The sequence below is a fragment of the Artemia franciscana genome, chromosome 5 (genome assembly GCF_032884065.1).
Source record: "Artemia franciscana chromosome 5, ASM3288406v1, whole genome shotgun sequence".
Taxonomy (NCBI): domain Eukaryota; kingdom Metazoa; phylum Arthropoda; class Branchiopoda; order Anostraca; family Artemiidae; genus Artemia; species Artemia franciscana.
The window spans coordinates 4,488,275-4,510,612 of record NC_088867.1 but is presented as its reverse complement, the minus strand read 5'-3'; the positions used below and the strand labels follow the sequence as shown (position 1 = coordinate 4,510,612).

General features: G+C 34.6%; 1 protein-coding gene across 2 annotated transcripts in view; it reads left to right on the top strand.

The window, feature by feature from the left end:
- The window catches only part of LOC136026903 (serine/threonine-protein kinase SIK3-like), a 136,123-nt gene extending 117,344 nt beyond the window's left edge, over window positions 1-18,779 (top strand). Inside the window, exons 16-19 of one of the 2 annotated variants that reach the window (XM_065703724.1) lie at window positions 4,014-4,188; window positions 7,569-7,711; window positions 13,129-13,359; window positions 17,209-18,779. In XM_065703724.1, the coding sequence (XP_065559796.1) occupies window positions 4,014-4,188; window positions 7,569-7,711; window positions 13,129-13,359; window positions 17,209-17,697 (1,038 nt within the window). In that variant the 3' untranslated portion in view covers window positions 17,698-18,779. The remainder of the gene's footprint in view (window positions 1-4,013; window positions 4,189-7,568; window positions 7,712-13,128; window positions 13,360-17,208) is intronic. The other variant, XM_065703726.1, reaches the window with a different exon arrangement.
- Window positions 18,780-22,338: the final 3,559 nt, after the last annotated feature.

Sequence of the window (22,338 nt, the reverse complement as noted above, 5' to 3'; positions counted from 1 at the left end):
GACAAGTCCAGACTTAACACTTCATCTTCATTTCTTAACATGTCAATACAGTATGTTGCTATGATGCCGTCTGGCTGCATTTTCTAAATCCTTGGTAATTTTCAATTTTCTTCAAAATTTGGTAATTTTAATTTTCAATCAAAATCCTTGGTAATTTTCTTGGTAATTTTATTCGTGACCTCCATTTCACACCTTATGAATTTATATTTAATGTCTTCTCTACTCCCCTTACTTTTCTTTATTCACTTATGATAGAAAACTTCTTATAAAAGCCCTTCCTCTTTTCTACCATGCTTAAAGCGTTTTTGCTAATTTTCCCAGCTGCTTTTTCAACTTTCCTACGTAAGACAGCTTCTGCTACCTCGTAAATTATCTTTCTTAATCTATTCCGTCCATCTTTTGCTTTTAGAACTGTAAACATTCCAGTTTCATATTTAAGTGTCCCTGGAAAGTTCCTGTCAATCTCGAATTCCTGGTTCTACCAGTGTCATAACTTCCTAAAAGTTTACCCTTCCTAAGTTGCAGCTTTAGGTTAACTGTAGACACCAGTAAATGGTGATTTTGCTTTTGCCACCAATAACGGCGCTCTTATTTACTCTAGTACCTTGCGCTAAATCTGCCACTCTTCAATTTGCAATTGCACCACCGACAAGGTTCGCTGTTTTACCATCATGTGATCACCATATACGCCGTTTTATGACCAAGTACCATTTTGGCTTATAACTAGTTTATTATACCTACAAAGTTGAAGCAGTATATAGTAACCGTTGTTTGTCTTCCTTCCCTACACCAGATTCACCTAGGCTAGGATACCATCCACCCCTGTATCAACCGACCTGGGCATCAAAAGAGCCCTGATAAATTTTTCTAAATGGGATCCTGTTTGTTTTTCCCTCCAACTGCAGCCAAAACTACTTCGAGTCACTACTGTCTGCTTCAGTTTGTTCTAAAGAGGCATAGACTAAAACCTTGCATTTTTTGTCGTAAATGAGCAACTACAGTTTTATTATTAAAACCTTCCCAACTAAGACTTAGAAGCTCCCTTATTCATCATAACCCTACTTCCTGTCTGTGTGCCCCATCTTTCTAACCCCTAAAACAAACTGTTTTCTACCTAGTTCCATTTTTCTTAACCCTGAAAGATGGGTTTTTGTAAGTCTTTGAAAGTCTGGTTCAAAACACCTATATTGCTCAGTCAAAATGTCAATACGATAGTTCTTGAAGTTGGTACGTTCTGTAACGTAATTTTCATATTATTTAAGTCATTAAAATGGTTTTGGCTTCACGAATCCCATTCGGTGCAGATCAGGAGCTAGTACTTCCTGTCAAGTTTACATAGAGCGCTTAAAGGGGCTTAGAACTGGACGGCAAGATGTCCCGGGGACCTCTAGTGGAATGGAGGCCTCATGCAATCTTGGGCCTATACTACATGGTCCTTCCACACTTGAGTACGCTCTTTTATCAACAAAAGTCGACTTCCTGAACAGGCAATCTCAATCTTTTACCTCCGGCTTATTTTATATTCATCCCTGCAAACATTATACTACAAAGGAAAGAAAACCCATAATAGACAACATAGCCAAGAATAGATTATTCAGCCAAAAATGCACCAGCAAAAAAAATAAAGCCAAGAAGAATTATCCATTAATTAGGAACCGTTGTAATGCAGTGTTGCCATATCCTCGAATGGCACTGGTCCTCAGGATCCCCCTACAATACAGAAGACTAAGAACAAAATACGATTTTAAAACATAAAGAAAAGGTTGAGAATTAGCTATGTTTCATATATCTGAATGGACCGGATGAACTGTTTAAATTACTTACAGTAGCCAACGTTTGTAGTTCAGTTCAAATTTGTTGTTGCTACTGGTGATTAGGGTTGTATCAAGGGGTGTGTGCAGTTTGAACCTCCCCAGTCCCCGAAATGTTTCTCTGACTCGTAAAGTGTCGTGAAATTGCAGGTCAAAAGTCTATTTCTCCTAAAAAACTAAAAAGCGTTTCTCATTACCACCCTCCAAACCTTTGGTATCTCTCATTACCTTTGGCATCTTCCAAACTCCGTAGTTCCTCTCACGGGGCAAATTTAAACTCTTGCCCCGATTTGTAAGCCATTTGCCCTCTATTCCCTGTTAAATATGTGATTTTGAGACGACAAGCCTTTGCTGTAGCTTGTACCGAAAGGACAAGATTACTGGATTCATTAACTTCAGTTCCAGCTATGCACCGAGAAAGAATTATGATATTGCTTACACTATTTCTTGAATAACGATCTAAACTTGTGACAAGCCGCCGGTCTCCTAGCATGGGTACGCGGCAGGCATGTATAGATTGATTCTCATTGTTGCCTATCCTCTCACCGAGGCCGTTGTCCCAGTGTAGCAGGACATCTTTGCCATAGTTTGTCTCGCAATATTTCTTCCAAGAGATCTGTTAGGTTACGAGAGATCCCAAAATTTAAAGGACGTGCAAGGCGTCCTTCAACACGTTTATCGGGATCCAAAAATTACATTTAGCTATATAAAGGGGTTCAATATCACCTTCAGGGGTTTGTGATGTACTTGTGCTGCTCAATTGATTTTGTGACAAATTTGTCCATTTACTTAGAAGCTGGAAATATTACGACTATTGATGGTTCGATCATTGCGTACGTTGAATGAAGCTAAAGCGAAACATGAGTTCAAGTTTCAGATTCGTTTATGGAATTCTTTAGAGAGCTAGTGACGTCCTTAGAAAAGGCAAACCAATTTTCTAGGAAATTGTGGAGGTAGCAATGCAATTCGACCATGCAAACAGCAATCTCCGAATGAATCACCTTTCTTTGCTTTTATTTCTTCAGAAAAATGGAGGGCTCCACAGTGAATTCATACAATGTTGAAGTGTCCCAATGGCTTGTATGTAGTTTTCGGCATATTTTTAGGTTTGTGCTGGTTTTTCTACCACAGTTTTTGGCGCCGAAGATAGAGATAGCGTTGCTCTTTCAACGTAATATTTCTTCCTTTTTCATTTTCATTTTTGAATTTTTCTGATTCTCGCTTTCGCTTGTTTCCTAACTACATAATTTTATGTTCTTAGCTTTCACTTTGATGCGTCTTGATGCTTGCTTTTGTATGTCTTATAACCACACAGTCATTTTTGACAGGTTCTATTCTAATCATATGTTTCATCGTCCTTCAATTTCGCTCTTAATTAGTACTGATTCTCTCTTGAGTATTAGTATAATCATCACGTTATTCTTTAGTTTTAAGTTATTAGGCGTCACTTTCGTTTTTTATTCGTTGTGATTGTCGATGTGGTATATCTTCTATCCGCATATTTCTTTGTTCCTCACTTTCGTTTTCGACTCTTCCTAATTCTCCTAATTCTCGCTGTCGCTTATCTTCTAACTGCATATTTCTTGGTTTTTTACTTGTGTTGTTGGCTTTTGGTTTAAAATTCCTTCAGACATCTTTTTAACGCCCTTTTCTCTTTTGTTGCTCTGATTGGTCCTGTCACATTTGATGGTCTAGGTTGTTCATTTTCACCCATTGCGGATTTACATTTTTCAAGCTGTTTTCTTGATGTTGTCTCATTTTATGGTCCAGCTTATTCATTTTGAGCAATTGTTAATTTAGGTTTATGTGGGGAAATGATGTAATTCATGCTCTTAAAATGCGCTTATAAATATGACGTCCGTCACATAATATTTTTCCCCAAATTAAGGCTCTTAACAAATTTTTTCAAACTCATAACCTATCTTGATCATTTTTTTCAGCCCAGAAAATCCCAGGATGCCATTTTTCCACAAAAAATATGTAGCCGTTATCGAGGAAAAAGATTTATGCATACATAAATAAATACACAATTATTGCTACCTTTGTCTGTATCTTTCTCTTTGTCTTGCCTTTTTTGTCCTTGGAGGGGATATTGTGTCATATCTTAATGAGAAAAGGTAATGTAAATCTAGAGTGAATTCGAGAAATCAACTCCAAATTCTTCAGTCATAATAAATTAAAACGGTTCTTTTTTTTTATTAGCGCTCGAGTATCAGTGGGAACATTAGCTGTGATGTGCAACTTCGGCAAGCAATCCTTCAACACCGTGGTTCGCAAGGAAGCAGTGGATCCAATGGTGGTACTTTATCGCCAAGGATGACTCCAACGCCTCCCTCACCAACCCCTGGTAGCACTCCCACTCCAGTCTCCATTCCAAGTAAGGCTTTTATGTGAGAACGAAATGATTTAAAAAGTGGCAACTGGGTAAAAAGTATATTCGATTCTTTTTGCGTATATTATATAATCAGAAGTATTTTTTCTCCCCCGCTATGGCCTTGTTAATAAATTTGTAGAACACAACAATGTTTTTTTTTTTTTGGCAGCAAAGCTTTGCGTTCAGATATATTCCAGCGGGCTTGCCTTTACTTTTTGCGGGGGGGGGGGGCCTAGAGAAATCGCAATACCAAAGTGAGGAAAGAGAAACATTGAGTGATTTCTCAACCTGTTGGCCCTTTGACCTCCTGTTTAAGATTATTAACAGTGACCGTAACATGACAGTGAGAGAAACAGCAACAGTAAAGCAGTAATTAGAAAAGCTGCAACAGTAAAGAAGTATTGAGAGAAACAGCAACAGTAAAGCAGTATAGAGAGAAACAGCAACATAATGTCAAGTGCTGCTAGTAGAGGGGCACTTAAAGAACGTTGTGGCCTCTATGAATTTCATTTTTTTTTCTTGGGGCCACTGTGTATAGAAATGATGGTTGTTGAAACTGAAGGGAGGGCTCTTTCGATTGGAAATTGAAAGTTCTACAGCCCTTTTAAGAGTCAAAAGAGATTGAACTAAAGTAGGGTGCGTTTTTGGTTGCTTTCACGTATTTCAGTGTCAGAACATCGTGCTAAATTTCTAGTAAATCCCTCTTTACTGGCTGGGCTATGTTAGAAAATATCCTAAGTATCATGGTTGCGGTGTAGTATGGAACCTAGGAATTTTAATAATGAACAACGTAAATGAATTATCATCTGTATTTTGTATGACAATATACCTAACAGTTGGTACGCCCACAGCCCCTATTAAATGAAAATTTAAAAATGTCTTCTGAAAAAAAAAAAAAAATAAACCATCAAGTGAGGAAGGATGGCCATTTGAAGCGAGTGGTAACTATCATTTTCGTAAATTTCAATGGTAAAAGTTTACTCCAAAAACAAATTTATTGGAAATTTCGAAAAAAGCATGAAACCTGTCGAAAATAGTATTGGATCGAAATTAAAACTAGACCATCGGGATCATCATAGCCAGAAACCCCGTTTAGAAGAACTACATATCTGCATCTTGAGCAACAAGGAAGATTAAATTGCTTGGGAAGAAGGGGTGTCCGTACCGAACCAATGGCCGTGGAATGCTGGGAGAGGGCTCGTTTGAAAGGAAATCCTACATCTAGAGCCTTTTCTTAAAAAAAACATGTATATTGAAAAAAAAAAATGCAGTCGTAACAGAAAGTGCATTCTAATAAACAAAATGATCTAACGCATGTATCTCTTGTCAGTGACTCTGTTTGCGTGATTCCCTAAATTGTCTTCATATTCCTTAAACTTTTATCATCAGAATGTTTGAGAGACTCCGTTACCTGATTTTCTGAAATATCGTCATATTCCTTAAATTGTCGTCAGGTTGTGTCTCGAAATCCAGCCCATTGTAACGGGAATATTTTACTTTCAAGAGCTGCGTGGGTAAGAATAATAGGTTTAAGATGAGATACAAAAATCGTATTTTTTTTGGAAACAGAGACATTTGTACTCTAGCAATTTGGCAGGGTCAGTCCTGATACCACTAGCATATGGTGTCGCGGTCGACGGTGTCACACCAACTCTGACGCGTCACGGATTCTACAAGTTCCTCCAACGCTGATTCGTGCTGCAGGCTAAACATAACTATAACCAGTATGGGTACGACAAGTGTACCACCCGTGGGGAGTAAGTGCCAAAATGTTTGGTCCAAGGTCAATACCACCAACACTTTATATGTTAATATCTCTTTGGAGGGGCCGTGGTCTTCCAGTATGTATTACCAATGATGGTAACTTCAAATGCTCTCTTCTCGCCCTTACCAGTGTTTCTACTTTTAAGAGAAGCAAAAATTAAGATTCTGGCATATGAGACGATGCCAGATGTCAAGATGGACTTGTTCAACCAGCCTTTTAACCTTCAACGATGAAAACGAATGATCTTTTGAGTTAAAATTTGCTTTTTTGTTTATTTGTCAAACCTTTTTGTGTATTTATATCAACAAATTATTTTATGCTGTCGATAATCAAATTAGATTTTAGTGTGAATTTTAAGATATTTGACCCAGACATTAATTTTCAAAAATATTTATTATAACTATTACAAGTATATGTGACGTCATTTATAGGATATAAACTATGGAAAAAAACATTCCGACGAAAATTCGACAACTGAGAGAGTCAGAGCTGCAATCTGCGGTTTAGAAGTCGGCCGCGCTGTTCATTGCTTTAAGCTGTCTTGTAAACACCAATAATTGCAGGCTTGGTCACCAATAACTGTCAGGAATATCATGATATTAGTCACATTTTGTTGGCTGCCGACATAGGCGCGGCGCATCTAAGCCGCTCAGCTAAAGGTTATCTTTTGTGAAAGCAAACGTGAATATTTCAATTTAACCAAAAGGAAACCTGCTTTCTGCAAACAAAGGGCATGTCAAATTGTTCATTGTAAATTTTTACCCCAGTTCCAACACCATTGAAAAGCATTTTACGATGGCTATTCTCTGCCAAAATCTTGTGCACATTGATACTCTGCTTGCCAATACGGGGCCCAGGGATTGACCCCCGCTGATGCAAGGGTGGGTAAAAGGCTTGCGACCTGTTCCTGCAAAAAAAGACCCAGTTGCTGAAACTTTGACTCGACGTCCTTTGCGCCATGAATAGCTCTAGAGGTTTTTATCCTTTTTTATCCTCTGCCAAAATCTGGTATTTGAACAAAAATTTCATTTTGAGTTAAGGATAGACATCCTCTAATCTTGACATGGTGAGTCTAATGGCGGAGTCAGAATTTTTCTATCGGCCATAATTTTTTTTGATGCGACCCATAGGGGTAAAAATAAATTTCACCGGTTTTCCACAGCCAAACCTAGATTTTATATTTAATAAAGTAAATTAGATTAAAAATCTGAAAATCAAATTTAATTAAAATGATTTAATTTTAGTTTAATTTGAATTTTAACTAAAACATCTACTTAAAAACTAAATGAAGAAAAAATTTATTCCATGAATAAAAAAACTAATGAAAAAAAATGTGATGATATTTGAATTCAAATCAAGTTGCAATCAAGGCATGGCTAATTGGAATAAAAGCCAAGAAAGATAGCCTGAGGCAAAGCTGGCATAAGTCTTTTTGGTTTAAGTCTTTTTATTGTTTTCCATTTTTGTATTGGTAAATTAGAAAGATTGGCAGTAATATTCTTTATTTTGAATCTACTAAGTTGTTTTCTTTTTTGGGATTTAGGGTGGAGGTAGAGGGAACACAATCTAGTCAATTTTTACTCAAGAGACCTCACTTCTTTCGTTTTTGTTTTTACAGGCTCACCGCTGCACCAAAGCCTTAGCCAATCTGATAGTATTGGTCTCTCCAGTCACCTACAAAGGTTACACCTTCAAAACGTCTATAGTTCCTCTCCGACTCACCTTCCGTTGCAGACCGTAACCCATGGATCTATTTCCCAGGTATTGTTTTAATCTCTTTTGTTTTAAGCCAATTAAGGAGAATGTGTGTGATAGTATGATAGTACCATTTTTAATAATCTTACAAAACAAAAATTAGGAAATGAAAGGCAGGCTCAACCTTACCACTTCGTCAACTCTACACTCTCCATATCTTTCCCAGCTAACCAACCATAGCTTACACGAAAACTCTGAACCTCATCTCACACTCTGAACCCTCAAAACCTCCGAAAATTAATTTGTATTGATAAAACACTTAGGACACTCAAATCCTCTGTACCGCGTAAATCTTTGAAGGTTTGAACTTCCTATTTAACACCATGTCCTCCCAAAGCCTTTGCCCTGTTCTTTAGGGCAAAACTTATCAAAATAAGCCTTATCAATCGGAAAATAAGCAAAACTCTGATTTGGCGCTTGATTTCGCACAGAACCAAGTAATAATTTTGATTCTAACTGGAATATTACATCATGCATCGCGCTAATAACTTAAACGTACTATTCTGGTACACCCTCTAAGGTTTTGATCTTCATCAACGCTTCTCTTTTAGCTGAATCAAATGCTTCGTTTTATAACCTATAAATCTCAGGACTAATGGGATCTGATAGTTGATAAATTTCTCAATGATGAATCTTTTAACGTGCTACAGAAACAAATGTCATTAGTTCTTTTCGTTCTCGGAAAAATTGTCATTTTTAAAATCAGTCATTGCGAAAAAATTCACCCCCCCTTCTAAAACCATGGTGTTCTTCTCTTAAGAATCTATCTTCAGCATCTTTTAGTTCAATACATGTTGCCGTGCTAAGTATTCTGCTTCATACCGAAATAAAGTTGATATCATAAAATTAATTCCCCCTATTACCATTTCACTTTATGCAATAACGGAAAATATTGGGCCCAAAGAGAGATTTTTTTTCTTCTTCCGACAACTTGAGGGTCAGTTTTTACTTTGGTGTGGAGTTTGTCATCCTAAATATAGTCACACTAATATACCAAAAGGCAACATTTGGGAATTCTTCAAATGCCTCTTTAATTCTTTACTAATGAAACTCAACTTCATTTGCCATGTACTTTCTGGAGAAACTTTCTTATCTATTTTAAAGAAATTACTAGAGCCAGGTGAATTGAACTTTCTGAAATACGCATAAATATCAAATCCTGAAAATGTGACTACCCATCTAATTTAAAATATTAATTAAAGTATTGATAAAAAAACCTTCCTAGAATTATAAGAAATGACTAGTATTAAAAAACTTGTTTAAACTATTATTGAAAAATTTAAAAGACTGTCATAAAAAAACTTTTATTAAAAAAACATTACTTAAATACTAATAAAAATACTAATAAAAAAGTGAATTAAAATATTAATAAAAACCTGGTTTAAAAATATTAGAAATGGCTTGCTCGGGAAGCAAGTGTTTACCTCAAAGAGGTTTGATCGCTCCATCGTTTGTTTGATTATTTTGATTATCTAAAACACTTATGATTACATCATAACACGTCATAACACATTACATCGTCACGTCATAACACGCCATTTGTTTGATTATTTTAATTATCTAACACACTTATGATTACATTATAACACGTCATAACACATTACATCGTCTCGTCATAACACGTCATTTGTTTGATTATTTTGATTATCTATCACACTTATGATTACATCATAACACGTCATAACACATTACATCGTCACGTCATAACACGCCATTTGTTTGATTATTTTGATTATCTAACACACTTATGATTACATCGTAACACGTCATAACACATTACATCGTCACATCATAACACATCATTTGTTTGATTATTTTGATTATCTATCACACTTATGATTACATCATAACACGTCATAACACATTACATCGTCACGTCATAACACGTCATTTGTTTGATTATTTTGATTATCTAACACACTTATGATTACATCATAACACGTCATAACACATTATATCGTCACGTCATGACACGTCATTTGTTTGATTATTTGATTATCTATCACACTTATGATTACATCATAACACGTCATAACACATTACATCGTCACGTCATGACACGTCATTTGTTTGATTATTTTGATTATCTAATACATTTATGATTACATCATAACACGTCATAACACATTACATCGTCACGTCATAACACGTCATTTGTTTGATTATTTTGATTATCTAACACACTTATGATAACGCGTTTGATTATCCTAACACACTTATCAAGGGTTTTTTAATGTGTCAAAAACATGCTCATAATTTTTATTGTATTATCTTTAACCTCATTACAACCATAACTGATTTACCATACTGTCAGGATCTTGCTGTTGTTATCATTTTTTTTTTTTTCTAAAACCTGTTAAACCTCGCTCTTCACGCTATAGTGCTCAGTACTTTAACACAGGTTTAATCTTTCTTCTTCCTTTTTCTTCTTCTTCTTCTTCTTGCTTCTTTACTTCTTGTTGCTTCTACTTCAGAAACAAATACCAAAAACTGTTTAAAAAATTTACATTTTCTCACCACCGAAGCAAATAACAAAAACTGTTTAAATAATATGATATTTCATTACCGTCAAGGCTAAAGGTCATATCTAACTTTTTCTCACTCCCAACACAGGTACCAAACACTTTAAATAATATGATCGTTTCTAGTTTAATAGAAACTTGCTTTCAGAGGTATGACAGTTTTGAATGTTAATGGTACCCTTTGTATCGCCTTTTTTATGGCCTTTGTAAATACCTATTTTTCAAACCATTTTACAGAGATATGGTTTCGAACGAAATTCTCTCACTACTTTCTGTTCGATTTCTCACAACCTATTTAATGTTGAACAGACTCAAAATAGTCAGGCCATACCTTTGTAACATTTTGTTTATCTCTATTTCTATGTTAAAATGAGTATAAATCAGGGAAACTGTTCCTTTTTAATATTAAAGTGTGATTGTTCTTTTTCATGCAACCAATTACTATTTAATAGCATTTAGGTATAACTTGAGGGGAGTTTTTATGTACTTAGAGAGATAAAAGTTGAATTGAAAAGGAATTTTAAAAATTGTAGATGGCATAGTAGGGTCAGTTATATTTTTTTTCGATTTTCATTTTGTTTATAGTTTTTGAATCCTTTTATTTTATATGACTTAGAATGCTAAAAATGTCTATTGAAATCAAACATTCGATGGCATAACAAGGCCATTTGTCACAACCAGTCAATTTAATATAGCACATTGATTAATGTGTGGTGATCAATACGTATTTTGTGACGTAGCGTCATTTCAAAGTATAGTATGTATTTTGTGACATAATGTTATCTCAAAAAATAACAGTGTACTCATGGTAGCTTTAATGCCAGCTGAGTTTTAACAAAATATAACAGATATTTCGTAGCATAACGTTGCCTTAAATAACTTGACGTAACGTTACCTGAAAATACGACAGGGTACTACTGTCATCTTTAATACCAGCCGAATCATAGCAAAATATAACAGATAGCAGCCATGACTAATTGTAGAAAAAGCTAAGACAGATAGTTCGATTGAATGAGAGACAAATCTGACATAAGCCTTATTAAGATTATATGAAAATGATGTCAGTTCGTTTGTTAATAGATAAGTCTATCATCCGTCCATCATCCATACCTCGAATTACGTGACATGCCAGCCGTGTTGGGCGACAAGCTTGCTACTTGTTCCTGTAAAAACACCCAGCAACTGAAACGTCGATTCGACGCCCTATGCGCCAGCAATGGCTCTGGAGGATCTTTATCCTTATCCAACCGTGTTTAACAAAATTTAACTGATGTTTTGTAACATAGTGTTGTTACTATGTCTTTAATTACTATCATCTTTAATACCAACCGAATCTTAGCAAAATACAACATATATTCCGTGACATAACAATACCTCGAATAATGTGACATAACGTTACCTCAAAATATAACATTGTACTTCTATTAGCTTGAATGCCCGCCGTATTTAACAAAATATAACAAATATTTTGTAAAATAGTGTTGCCTTAAATAGTGTGACATAACGTTACCTGAAAATATGACAGGGAACTACTGTCATCTTTAATACCAACCGAATCTTAGCAAAATACAACATATATTCCGTGACATAACAATACCTCGAATAATGTGACATAACGTTACCTCAAAATATAACGTGGTACTTCTATTAGCTTGAATGCCCGCCGCATTTAACAAAATATAACAAATATTTTGTAATATAGTGTTGCCTTAAATAGTGTGACATAATGTTTCCTGGAAATATGACAGGAAACTACTGTCAGCTTTAATACCAACCGAATCTTAGCAAAATACAACATATATTCCGTGACATAACAATACCTCGAATAATGTGACATAACGTTACCTCAAAATATAACGTTGTACTTCTATTAGCTTGAATGCCCGCCCTATTTAACAAAATATAACAAATATTTTGTAATATAGTGTTGCCTTAAATAGTGTGACATAACGTTACCTGAAAATATGACAAGGAACTACTATCATCTTTAATACCAACCGAATCTTAGCAAAATACAACATATATTCCGTGACATAACAATACCTCGAATAATGTGACATAACGTTACCTCAAAATATAACGTTGTACTTCTATTAGCTTGAATGCCCGCCGCATTTAACAAAATATAACAAATATTCTGTAACATAGTGTTGCCTTAAATAGTGTGACATAATGTTTCCTGAAAATATGACAGGAAACTACTGTCATCTTTAATACCAACCAAATCTTAGTAAAATACAACATATATTCCGTGACATAACAATACCTCGAATAATGTGACATAACGTTACCTCAAAATATAACGTTGTACTTCTATTAGCTTGAATGCCCGCCGCATTTAACAAAATATAACAAATATTTTGTAATATAGTGTTGCCTTAAATAGTGTGACATAATGTTTCCTGAAAATATGACAGGAAACTACTGTCATCTTTAATACCAACCGAATCTTAGCAAAATTCAATATATATTCCGTGACATAACAATACCTCGAATAATGTGACATAACGTTACCTCAAAATATAACATGGTACTTCTGTTAGCTTGAATGTCAACCACGTTTAATAAAATATAGCAGATGTTTCGTAGCATAGTTTTGTCTTAAATAGTGTGACATGACGTTACCTGAAAATATTCTGTGATAACAATACCTCGAATAACGCGACAACTTTACCTAAAAATATAACATATTACTTCTGTTAGCTTTAATGCCAGCCGAGTTTTTCTTGCTTACATGTAAACGTTGAGAGCTAGAAAATTGAATTGAAATAACATTGTTGACTGCATGACAGGGTTGTTAATCAGTCACTGTACAGTAGTGAGTCTTCATGTAATTCAGAGTTAATCAGCTTACCAGGAACTTACCAGGCCTTGCAGTGACCTTACCCATAAATTTTCTAGGGTACTCCTGTTGTCTCCTCACCTGGCTCCCCTGCTCTTCTTCCAACCATTGGCCCTTGTCCTCCAACACAAGGGGGTTCTATCAGCCTTGGTACACCATTAATCAGTCCTGCGTCCCCTGTTGGACCCCCTTTATATGGAATGATGCCCGGCTCTATAACTCATGGAACACCTGTAGTTCAGCCAAGGAGCTCACCACCGCTTACATCTCAAATTCTAGGAAGCATTCAGGTAGCATTTGATTATCTATGAGGCGTGTTTCTATTGTTCGATTTGTTGCTGATAATTGCCGGCAATAAATTTTGCTGGTACTTCGAAACAAAATGCTGAGCAGTAAAAATCTGACGGAAACAGAAATGAAAAGAAACAGAAAACATGTTTTTGCGGGAAATAGACAATTGAACCAACAAAGGGTAAAATATGAAAGAAGTATATTAGGGCTCAAGGCATGTGTAAATATAGAATGCGATTTGTAAAACATAAATGGGTTTAGAATAATTAGTATTAGTATATAAGTTGTTTACAACTTTAATTTCTTATTATATAAATTTTTAAGTTTCCTCCGCTGAATCCAATTGAAAATTTTATGGGTAAAGTTAAATCGCGGTGGCAATGCCAACTACAATTACAGTCAGCAATTTCCTGTTGATTAATAGAAAGACGTATTTTGAAGAACAATTTGTTTGTTAGGACGGCAGTAAGACCTGTTCAAAATGTAACCGCGGGAATCGAAAAAGGGCAAACCTTATTATCACCCCTCTTCTTTTTAAGGAAAGCTGGAAAAGCATAAAGAAAGTTGAGAGAGAGCTTAGGGCAGCTGAAATTGTATAGAAAGGTATCCTCTTTAGACGTGAGACTAGATCAAAGGGAAACATGCTGACCTAAAGTAGGCTCAGTATATAGATTGAAAACATAATTTTTTAAGTTCCATTAAATTAACTTTGTTTCTGAACTTAAATTAAACTTACTTCCCTTGTATAACTCACTTTATGCCTAAACACAGGTATCAAAGTTATTTCCTACATGATATTGATAAGATTGCCGCTCCATCTTCCTCATGGGATAATGTTTAAATTTTTAATTTACCTCTCTTAAGAACACAATTCGTTCTCATCTTGCATATCATCTTATCTACTTGAATTCGCATCTTGAATTTCTTTACTTTCAATAAACCGAAAATCTCACTTAAAGTCATCTAGACATTCTTAGAATCCTCTGTCTCACAGTCCTAATTTATAATTGTGAAGATTCTTAAAATGCCAAAATGACTTACAGGATAATACGATATTTTTCAAGATAAGTGATGAAATGTTCTTATATATGTTTTATTCTGATTAACTGTAAGAAGGCATTTAAGCGCATTAAAAAAAAACTTTTTAAAACGCATCAAACATTTCTTTATATGCATTTTGGTTACGTTTTTACGAGTCGGGCGAATTTTTTTATTTTTTTTGGGGGGGGGGTCGAAACACCTAACGCAAAAGATGCTCAAATGGACTGTTAATATTTTATCTGTTTAACTTATTCTTGGTTATGAATTGTAAGCGCACAAGACCATTGGTATTGCAATTTTTTTATTAGCGACGACCCTTTGAATTCACTAGTTTAAAATGATTTCCGAAGTGATGTGTATGTATTAAAACACACTTTCTTTGTTTTTTTTTATTTGTTTTCGTTTTTTACGTGTTTCTCTTTTACTGTAGAAGTGAAACACTGAAGACATTGAAATGCTGCAGATATTGATGCAATATCTACGGTGTTAGTGTACAGTAAGACTTCTGTAGATTAAAAAAAAAACTTCAAAGCTCTTAGAAAGACTTCTTAGTAGATTAAAAAGACTTCTAAGTTATCTACATAAAGCCTTCTAATATCATAGATATCGAATAATCTAAACATTGTAGGTATTAACACAATTTATGAATTTTATAAATATTGAGATTTGTGACTCAATCACAGAGAAAGTTTTTATCTATCTATGTAAAGGTGAATATTTCTGGATGTCGCTGTTTGTTCTATGTAAGATTTTCCTTTAATAATGAGACGCTTTAATCATAATTGTTTTTTTTTTTATTCTTCCAAGCTTCTATCTTAGACCATTAATATGTGGCTTCCAACTTAAACTCCAGTCAACCAGTATACCTAGGTAACAAAAAATATAATCACGTGATATCTCTGTACTTGACACAGAAGAGTTAATCATCTTAAGACCTGGAAGGGCTCATGATGTACGTGAATATACTATAAATTTAGTGTTTGAAGCATTCAAATCTAGCCTATTGGCCTTAAAACATGCTACTAGTCTATCAAATGCCGTCCTGGCCGAGTGGATTGGTGCGCTAGATTCAGGATCCTTTGTCTGAGAGGACGCGGGTTCGAATCCCATTGTACCCAATTGTTCAGTTTGGGACGGCGGTCAGTGGCGTTACTCTGCAAGCTTAGCAAGAGTCGACCCAGATCTAAATGGGTACCTGGAGAAATCTGGGGAAGGTAAACATTAAGGATGTGCGAAAGCACAGGATGGTTGGCCCCCAACTCCCCATTGCACTTCATGGCTGAAGGGCCAAGAAAAGGAGATCAGCACCGCCGTTAGGGATTGTAAAGTCTAATGCCGTATCCTTTACCTTTTTTTTTACCTATCTTCATCAACTCTAGAGACAAAACTGGCTGTATCATCAGCGAACAGTGCAGTCAGCCCTAGGTCCAAAGTAGAATTATTAATATCATCAACATAAATTAGAAGGAACAGAGGGCCTAGAATTAAACGTTGGGGTACCCAAATATTATTTGACTGATTTGAAGACAATGATTTAATATCGCCCTCGTCAATACACTGAACTCTATCTCTTAAAATGTGACATTATTAACACCTTAGCCTGACCACGTATGCCACAATTTGACAATCTTTCATTTAATATTATATGACTTACACTATCAAATGCTTTCCGTATATCCACAAATATTGTAGCTGGTTTGAGTTGATGAGGTACCCTCAGCAATTCAGCACATGATGCTGGTCCAGGACTTTGGATCGATGAGTAGAAGGGGTAAAAAACTTTTTAAGTTATCAGAATTTGGTGTTCAATTTCGGGATGCCTCTTCCGACGTCTTTTCACCTGTTTTGGTCAATTGAGTGTTGAGCATATCAGCAACGTTAATTTTTCCTTTTACAAGTGTATTACCATCTAAGGTCATCATCCCATCCGGAAGAGAATTCATCCTTTTTTGCCGATACAATCATTTATTAATGACCACACTTTTTAGGAGATCCATGCGCGTTATTGAATGCCTTCAAATAGTGCTGCCGTTTAGCAGATCTTGTTAAGGAACTCTTTTAAGCTTTTTAACGTTTAAGTAAAAACCGTTTAACGTTTTTAGTCAACGTTTCAATTCAAGTTGATTGCTAAGTTTGATCAATTTCTGTAGTATTTAATTTTCTGTAATCGCTGAGAAAAACAAATGAGAATAAAGCAAGGTGGATTGACGTAAAGTTGATATCAGTGGATATTTTTAGTACAGATTTTTTTTGGCATCTTTTAATGTTTTATCTGTTAATTTCTAGATTAAATTTAATTTGATTATCTTGAGGGTGTAAAGAGGAAAAGTTTGGATAGTTTGGGATGGAAGAAGAGCGTGCGCCGCTGTGTTGGCCTCAGGCGGTTTGGTGCTGTAGTGAGTTGATAGTAGTAGTGGTTGTATTTAGGTTAACATTTTTTATTATAAGTCTGTGAAATTGATGTAATGATATTTTATTCATCAAAATTTTTGAAAACGTAAATTCCATTAATTAGAATTTTTCAGTAATTTTAATTTTTGACTCGTCAACTTTTCTTCAATTTTTACTATATATTTTAATTTGATTTTCTGTATTTAATAACTTAATGGATCTTTGAAATTAATACAATAACAGTTAGAATAAAATGAATCCAAAAAATTGGATTGATTCTAATTTCTTCAAAGTTTTCCTTCCAATGCAACACAATTATTTGCATTTGTCTCAATTAAAATTAAATATCTTCCTTCCTTCTTTGTAAGTAAATCTGTATTTTAAAATAAATGAATTAAAAATTTATTTATCTTTAGGAAGAACAGAGAAATGGTGAAGCGTTGGACCTTCGCGTATCATCGCGAAGAAGGAAAAGCTTCATGCCCCATCCCCAGATTTCTGTCACAGATGAATTAGGTGAAGTAAGAACCCTTCCATCTTCCAACGGTGAAACTCCCACTATTGACACTGTCTCTCATCTATCATATATTCCCGAGCTTACCAAATCTAATAGTGGTTCAATTGAAGTCCAATTATCATCATGTTGCAATCAACTCCAACCCAGTGATATCATTAGCTTAGTACGAAGTGTCATAAATGATCGTGCTCCAGGTGTTGTATATGAAGAAGATCGAAATGAACCTAGACTTGGTTTAACGGTTCATCCGCCTGGTGTCCAACTAGCTTTAGAAGTGTGCGAAGCGGAACACGGTGGTCGAGGACTTAAGATACGCCGCATATCCGGTGATTCGTTTCATTATGATAAAGTGTGTCAAGAATTGATTGCTTGTATTGCTCTTTCATAATTCCTCAGCACTGCTAATGGAATCACTCCACGGTGATTCGTTGCATTATGATAAAGTGTGTCAAGAATTAATTGCTTGTATTGCTCTTTCATAATTCATCAGCACTGCTAATGGAATCACTCCACGGTGATTCGTTGCATTATGGTAAAGTGTGTCAAGAATTAATTGCTTGTATTGCTCTTTCATAATTCCTCAGCACTGCTAATGGAATCACTCCACGGTGATTCGTTGCATTATGATAAAGTGTGTCAAGAATTGATTGCTTGTATTGCTCTTTCATAATTCCTCGGTACTGCTGATAACTTTATTTTTTCTTTATCTTCATGTGATTGGGGTCGCAGCTAGATTTCAAGCTGCAAATGTTGCAGCTGCATTTTAAGTTAGTGCTCTTTTTAAGCTCAAACTATTTTATACATAATTTATTTATATGACTACTCTTGATAAGGAAATGAAGGCAACTTCATATTTATTCAGGCGGATAACCGAAGTCTAGAATCTGATTGGTCACAGATAAATAGTAAGAAATGATGTATCTATAAACAATGTCACAAAGTCAAACTGTTTCAATAGGTCAGTCTATGATTAAAGCTTGATATTATTAGTATAAGACATTGTGACATTATCTATTCTTTTTTATTTTTTGACGTTATTAGAAGGAATGATGATTATTTGGGGTGGGATAAGTTTACACCAAAAAAAGATGCAAAAAAAGAATATATTACGGTTCGGAAGGGAGGAGGTAAACTTTAAAACAAAAGTAAAGAGAGTCGGATCACGTGAGAATTGTTGGAATATCATAAAATACCTGTAGACCTTAAGTAGTCTGTGTACATGCTAGTAATAAAGTAAATTTAACAAAATCTAGTATTTCGGTGCGTTATCTGCTCATCCCAACCCTAGTTGTACAAAAAGGGAAAAAAACTGCCAAGTCAAGTGAAAAATTTGTGATGAGTGACAATGTCATTTCCTGACAATGAGTTTCACAATTTTTAAAAGTTTCTGTTTCTTTGTCGTCGTGTAAATTATTTTAAAAAGATGGATACCCACGATAAATAAATGAACTACATTAAAAGTAATCTATTTAAAAAAACAAATTTTTGTGTTCGCAAAAACAAAAATTGGGTCAGGCACCAATTAAGCATCTTTATTACAAGTCAAAATTTCTCAAGTAATTCTGGTTTTCTTGAGTTTTCTCATGTGATTGGCAAATTCTAAATCTGCCAGTTAACACTGTGAAGTAACACGATTAAAAAAAAAAAAAAAAAAATTCAAACTGATCTCCTATCATTTATTCTTATCACTAATCAGTTAGTTCGACGCTTGTGTATTATAGCGACCACACCTAAGAAGTGAAGTTAGGTAAATCCTAATGAAATATACCAAATATGATGAAAATATAATCCTTTAGTAACATAATTAGGGAAACTACAACTGAGAATTATTTAAACCAAGCCTCCCAGACCGCATTATATTAAATACCTAACCACCTCTATATATTAAATATCGAATTAAAATATTCTTGCATAGTAGTTTATCTAACTCAAGCTAAGCTAATTATCTCCGAGTGCACACTGAAAAACCGGTTTTACAACATATCAAGAACAAAAGTGTGGTCCCTATAATACAAAAGTACTCTTAGTTAAAGCAGGCTAACCTTCCTTAATCCAAGCTATTTAAACCTATTATTGGTAACGCAATAAGAATTAGTTATCCCAGACTCCAATAGTAATGACAATGATGAAACAAGTTGACTCACATATATAGGGAATTTCGGTGGAATAAAACTCAAATTTATGGGTTCTTAAAGGGATTATAGATCCTTCCTCAAATGTCTATAATATATATCTGTTACTGTCAATGTCCGAAATCTGGTTAATGTCGACATTCACCGACGAATTCCCAAAATTCCTTGTTCCGTGCTTGGATTCAATTAGGTTTGCGAATCAGCTTTGTCAGTTTTATGCAACCTATTACGGTAAAAGTTAAATTTAGGTTAGGCTGGGTTAGGTTAAATTAGGCTACAAATCTCAGAAATGGGCTAAAAACCTAACCTGTCACCATCAAACCCTGAATAAAACTGAAAAAATTGACTGGCAATGTTGACTAAATCCAAGGAGAAAAGAAGGTATTTCGAACATTCACCAATTTTGGACATTTACAGTAATATCTCTATAATATATAATTTATTACCAGTATATATTTATTTATTTTCAGTATAAACCGTTTTATGCTCTTTCATAGTGGTTTGGAGATCTCTTAGTATCTGAAAAACATTTGGGCCTTAGTGAGAAAATTTATTGCATTATCGATTTATAAAATTTGAGCTAGAAAATTAGTGTCGTTCTTTTTTTTACCCGGTTAAAAAAAGTATATATTTGCTAAACAGACAAAAGAAAGCAAATAAGCTAAAAAGGAAAAAAAAAATATTCCTTAAATATGAATCTTTTTATGAGTAAATGTGGTAAAAACTGACTTAGATCAATTATTAATTTCTTTGTATGAACGCTTAAATACTTATTTCTAATTTTCAAGCCATTTTTGAAAATGAATATTCATTTATACTTCTGAAAATTTTTGAGAAAAATCTACAGAAAGCAGCAAAAATTGTATGGAAGGATACCTTCAGCTCCTTGATGATGAGTTTTGACCAGCCACATTTCCTCTAAAAGTTTTACCCGTTCCTCCTCAAATAAATTTTTGATCCAACTTACTTTTAAATTGTTTTATTTCTGGCACTGAAATTTGGATTAGCTTCTTAACATCTCTGGATGCTTAACTTCCCAATTGGCGAAATTATCTTCGTTTTTTTTTCAAAAAAGTTTTACGTTACAATTTTGAAGTAATGAAAATAAAAGACGAAGAAACTAATGTAAAAAATAGGTTAAATACAGAGGGAGGTCAAATTTCAAACATCTTGATTTGCTTACTAAAGGAACTCCAGATTATTCAGACGAGTTATATCTGGAACAAATAATCAAATGGGAAATTCTTCAGACAAGTCGAACTTAGGAAATTGGCTCGGGGAATGAAGAGTCTGCTAGAAAATGATAAATATCTCACGAGTTTCGTAATCGAATGTAAGATTTGAGTGGGCTTCTGTGCTCGGTTAGCGTTGATATAGTCGTTATTATTGTCCTGGAACTCTCAATAAATGGCAATTATGTCCCATATACTCTCATAAGTCCAGTACTAAACACTGAAATCAGAGTTCTGTCACAACTTAAAACAAAACAAGAGAGAAAATTTGCTATTGCTATTTTTTATTGCAAGAACAGTAACATATCGGCTCAAGGGTGGACACGGTTGGTCTAAAGATTCCCCTTCCGCTCTACTTGAATTCAGGATAGAAACACATCTTATTTAAATTCTGATTTCCTCTGGTAATTTTGAACCCCCCCCCCCCATCCTTGGACGAATGTTGAACATAGAAAGGACAAAATAAAAGCATCGAGCATAAATACTTTTCTTACTTCAAATAGCCTATTTGTAAAATAATCATACGAACTAAAATTATCCCAAACGAGTTTAAATTAACTGCATCGAATAATGAATGACAGAAACAACTCTTTAAAATTAAGTTGAGTTCTGCATATGATGCCACAAATCTAAGGAATCTGATTTTAACTGTATTCTAACTCGAGTCAATTTTCAGTTCAACATTCAGATTTCATATCGTCTTTTGAAAAAAATGTCTTTCAGTGGACAAATATTCAGTTTGCTTGTATTTTAGATGAATTATAACAGTTCGATTTTCCTGCCAATGATATAAAGACTCCTCCTGCCTGAAAGACAATAATAAGAGCTGAAAACGTCATAATAGAAGCTTCAGTTGCAGTCAACTGCATTGACAACTGAATAACACATACATCCCTGTGAAACTCGATTGGATTTTACAGATGATGCCGAATATCTAGGGCCTTTGATTCCAGTTGAATTTGACCTCGAATCGATTTTGGCTTTAGTAGCCAATTCGATCTTCGCTTTGCTTCTTGAATTTCACGCCGTAAATCAAATATTAAGAAAAAGTGAATTGAAATTGAAAAATAAATTAAAAATTGTGAATGTTCAGTTTACTTTTCTTTTGAATCAGTTATAAAAGTTCGACTTTCTACCCTATAACAGATAAAATTTTTGTTTGAAAGGAAATAACTAGAACTGAAAATTAACCTGCTATAAACCCGTGGTTGTTAATACAATAACAAGTGACAATAGTAGTAAAATAGGCTACCTAGTAGTCATATGTGGGTTCTTAAAGGGATTATAGATCCTTCGCCAAATGTCTATAATATATATATATATATATGTTGCTGTGAATGTCCGAAATCTGGTTAATGTTGACATTCACTGGTGAATTCCCGAAAATCATTTTCTGTGCTTGGATTCAATTAGCTTTGCGAATCAGCTTGTTCCATCTTATGCGACCTTTTACGGTAGAAGTCAAATTAGGTTAGGCTGGGTTAGGTTAAATTAGGCTACAAATCTCAGAAATGGGCTAAAACCTAACCTGTCACCATCAAACCTTAGATAAAACTGAAAAAATTGACCGGCAATGCTGACTAAATCCAAGGAGAAAAGAAAGTATTTCGAACATTCACCAATTTTGGGCATTAGAGATGTAATATTCAGTAACATCTCTATAAT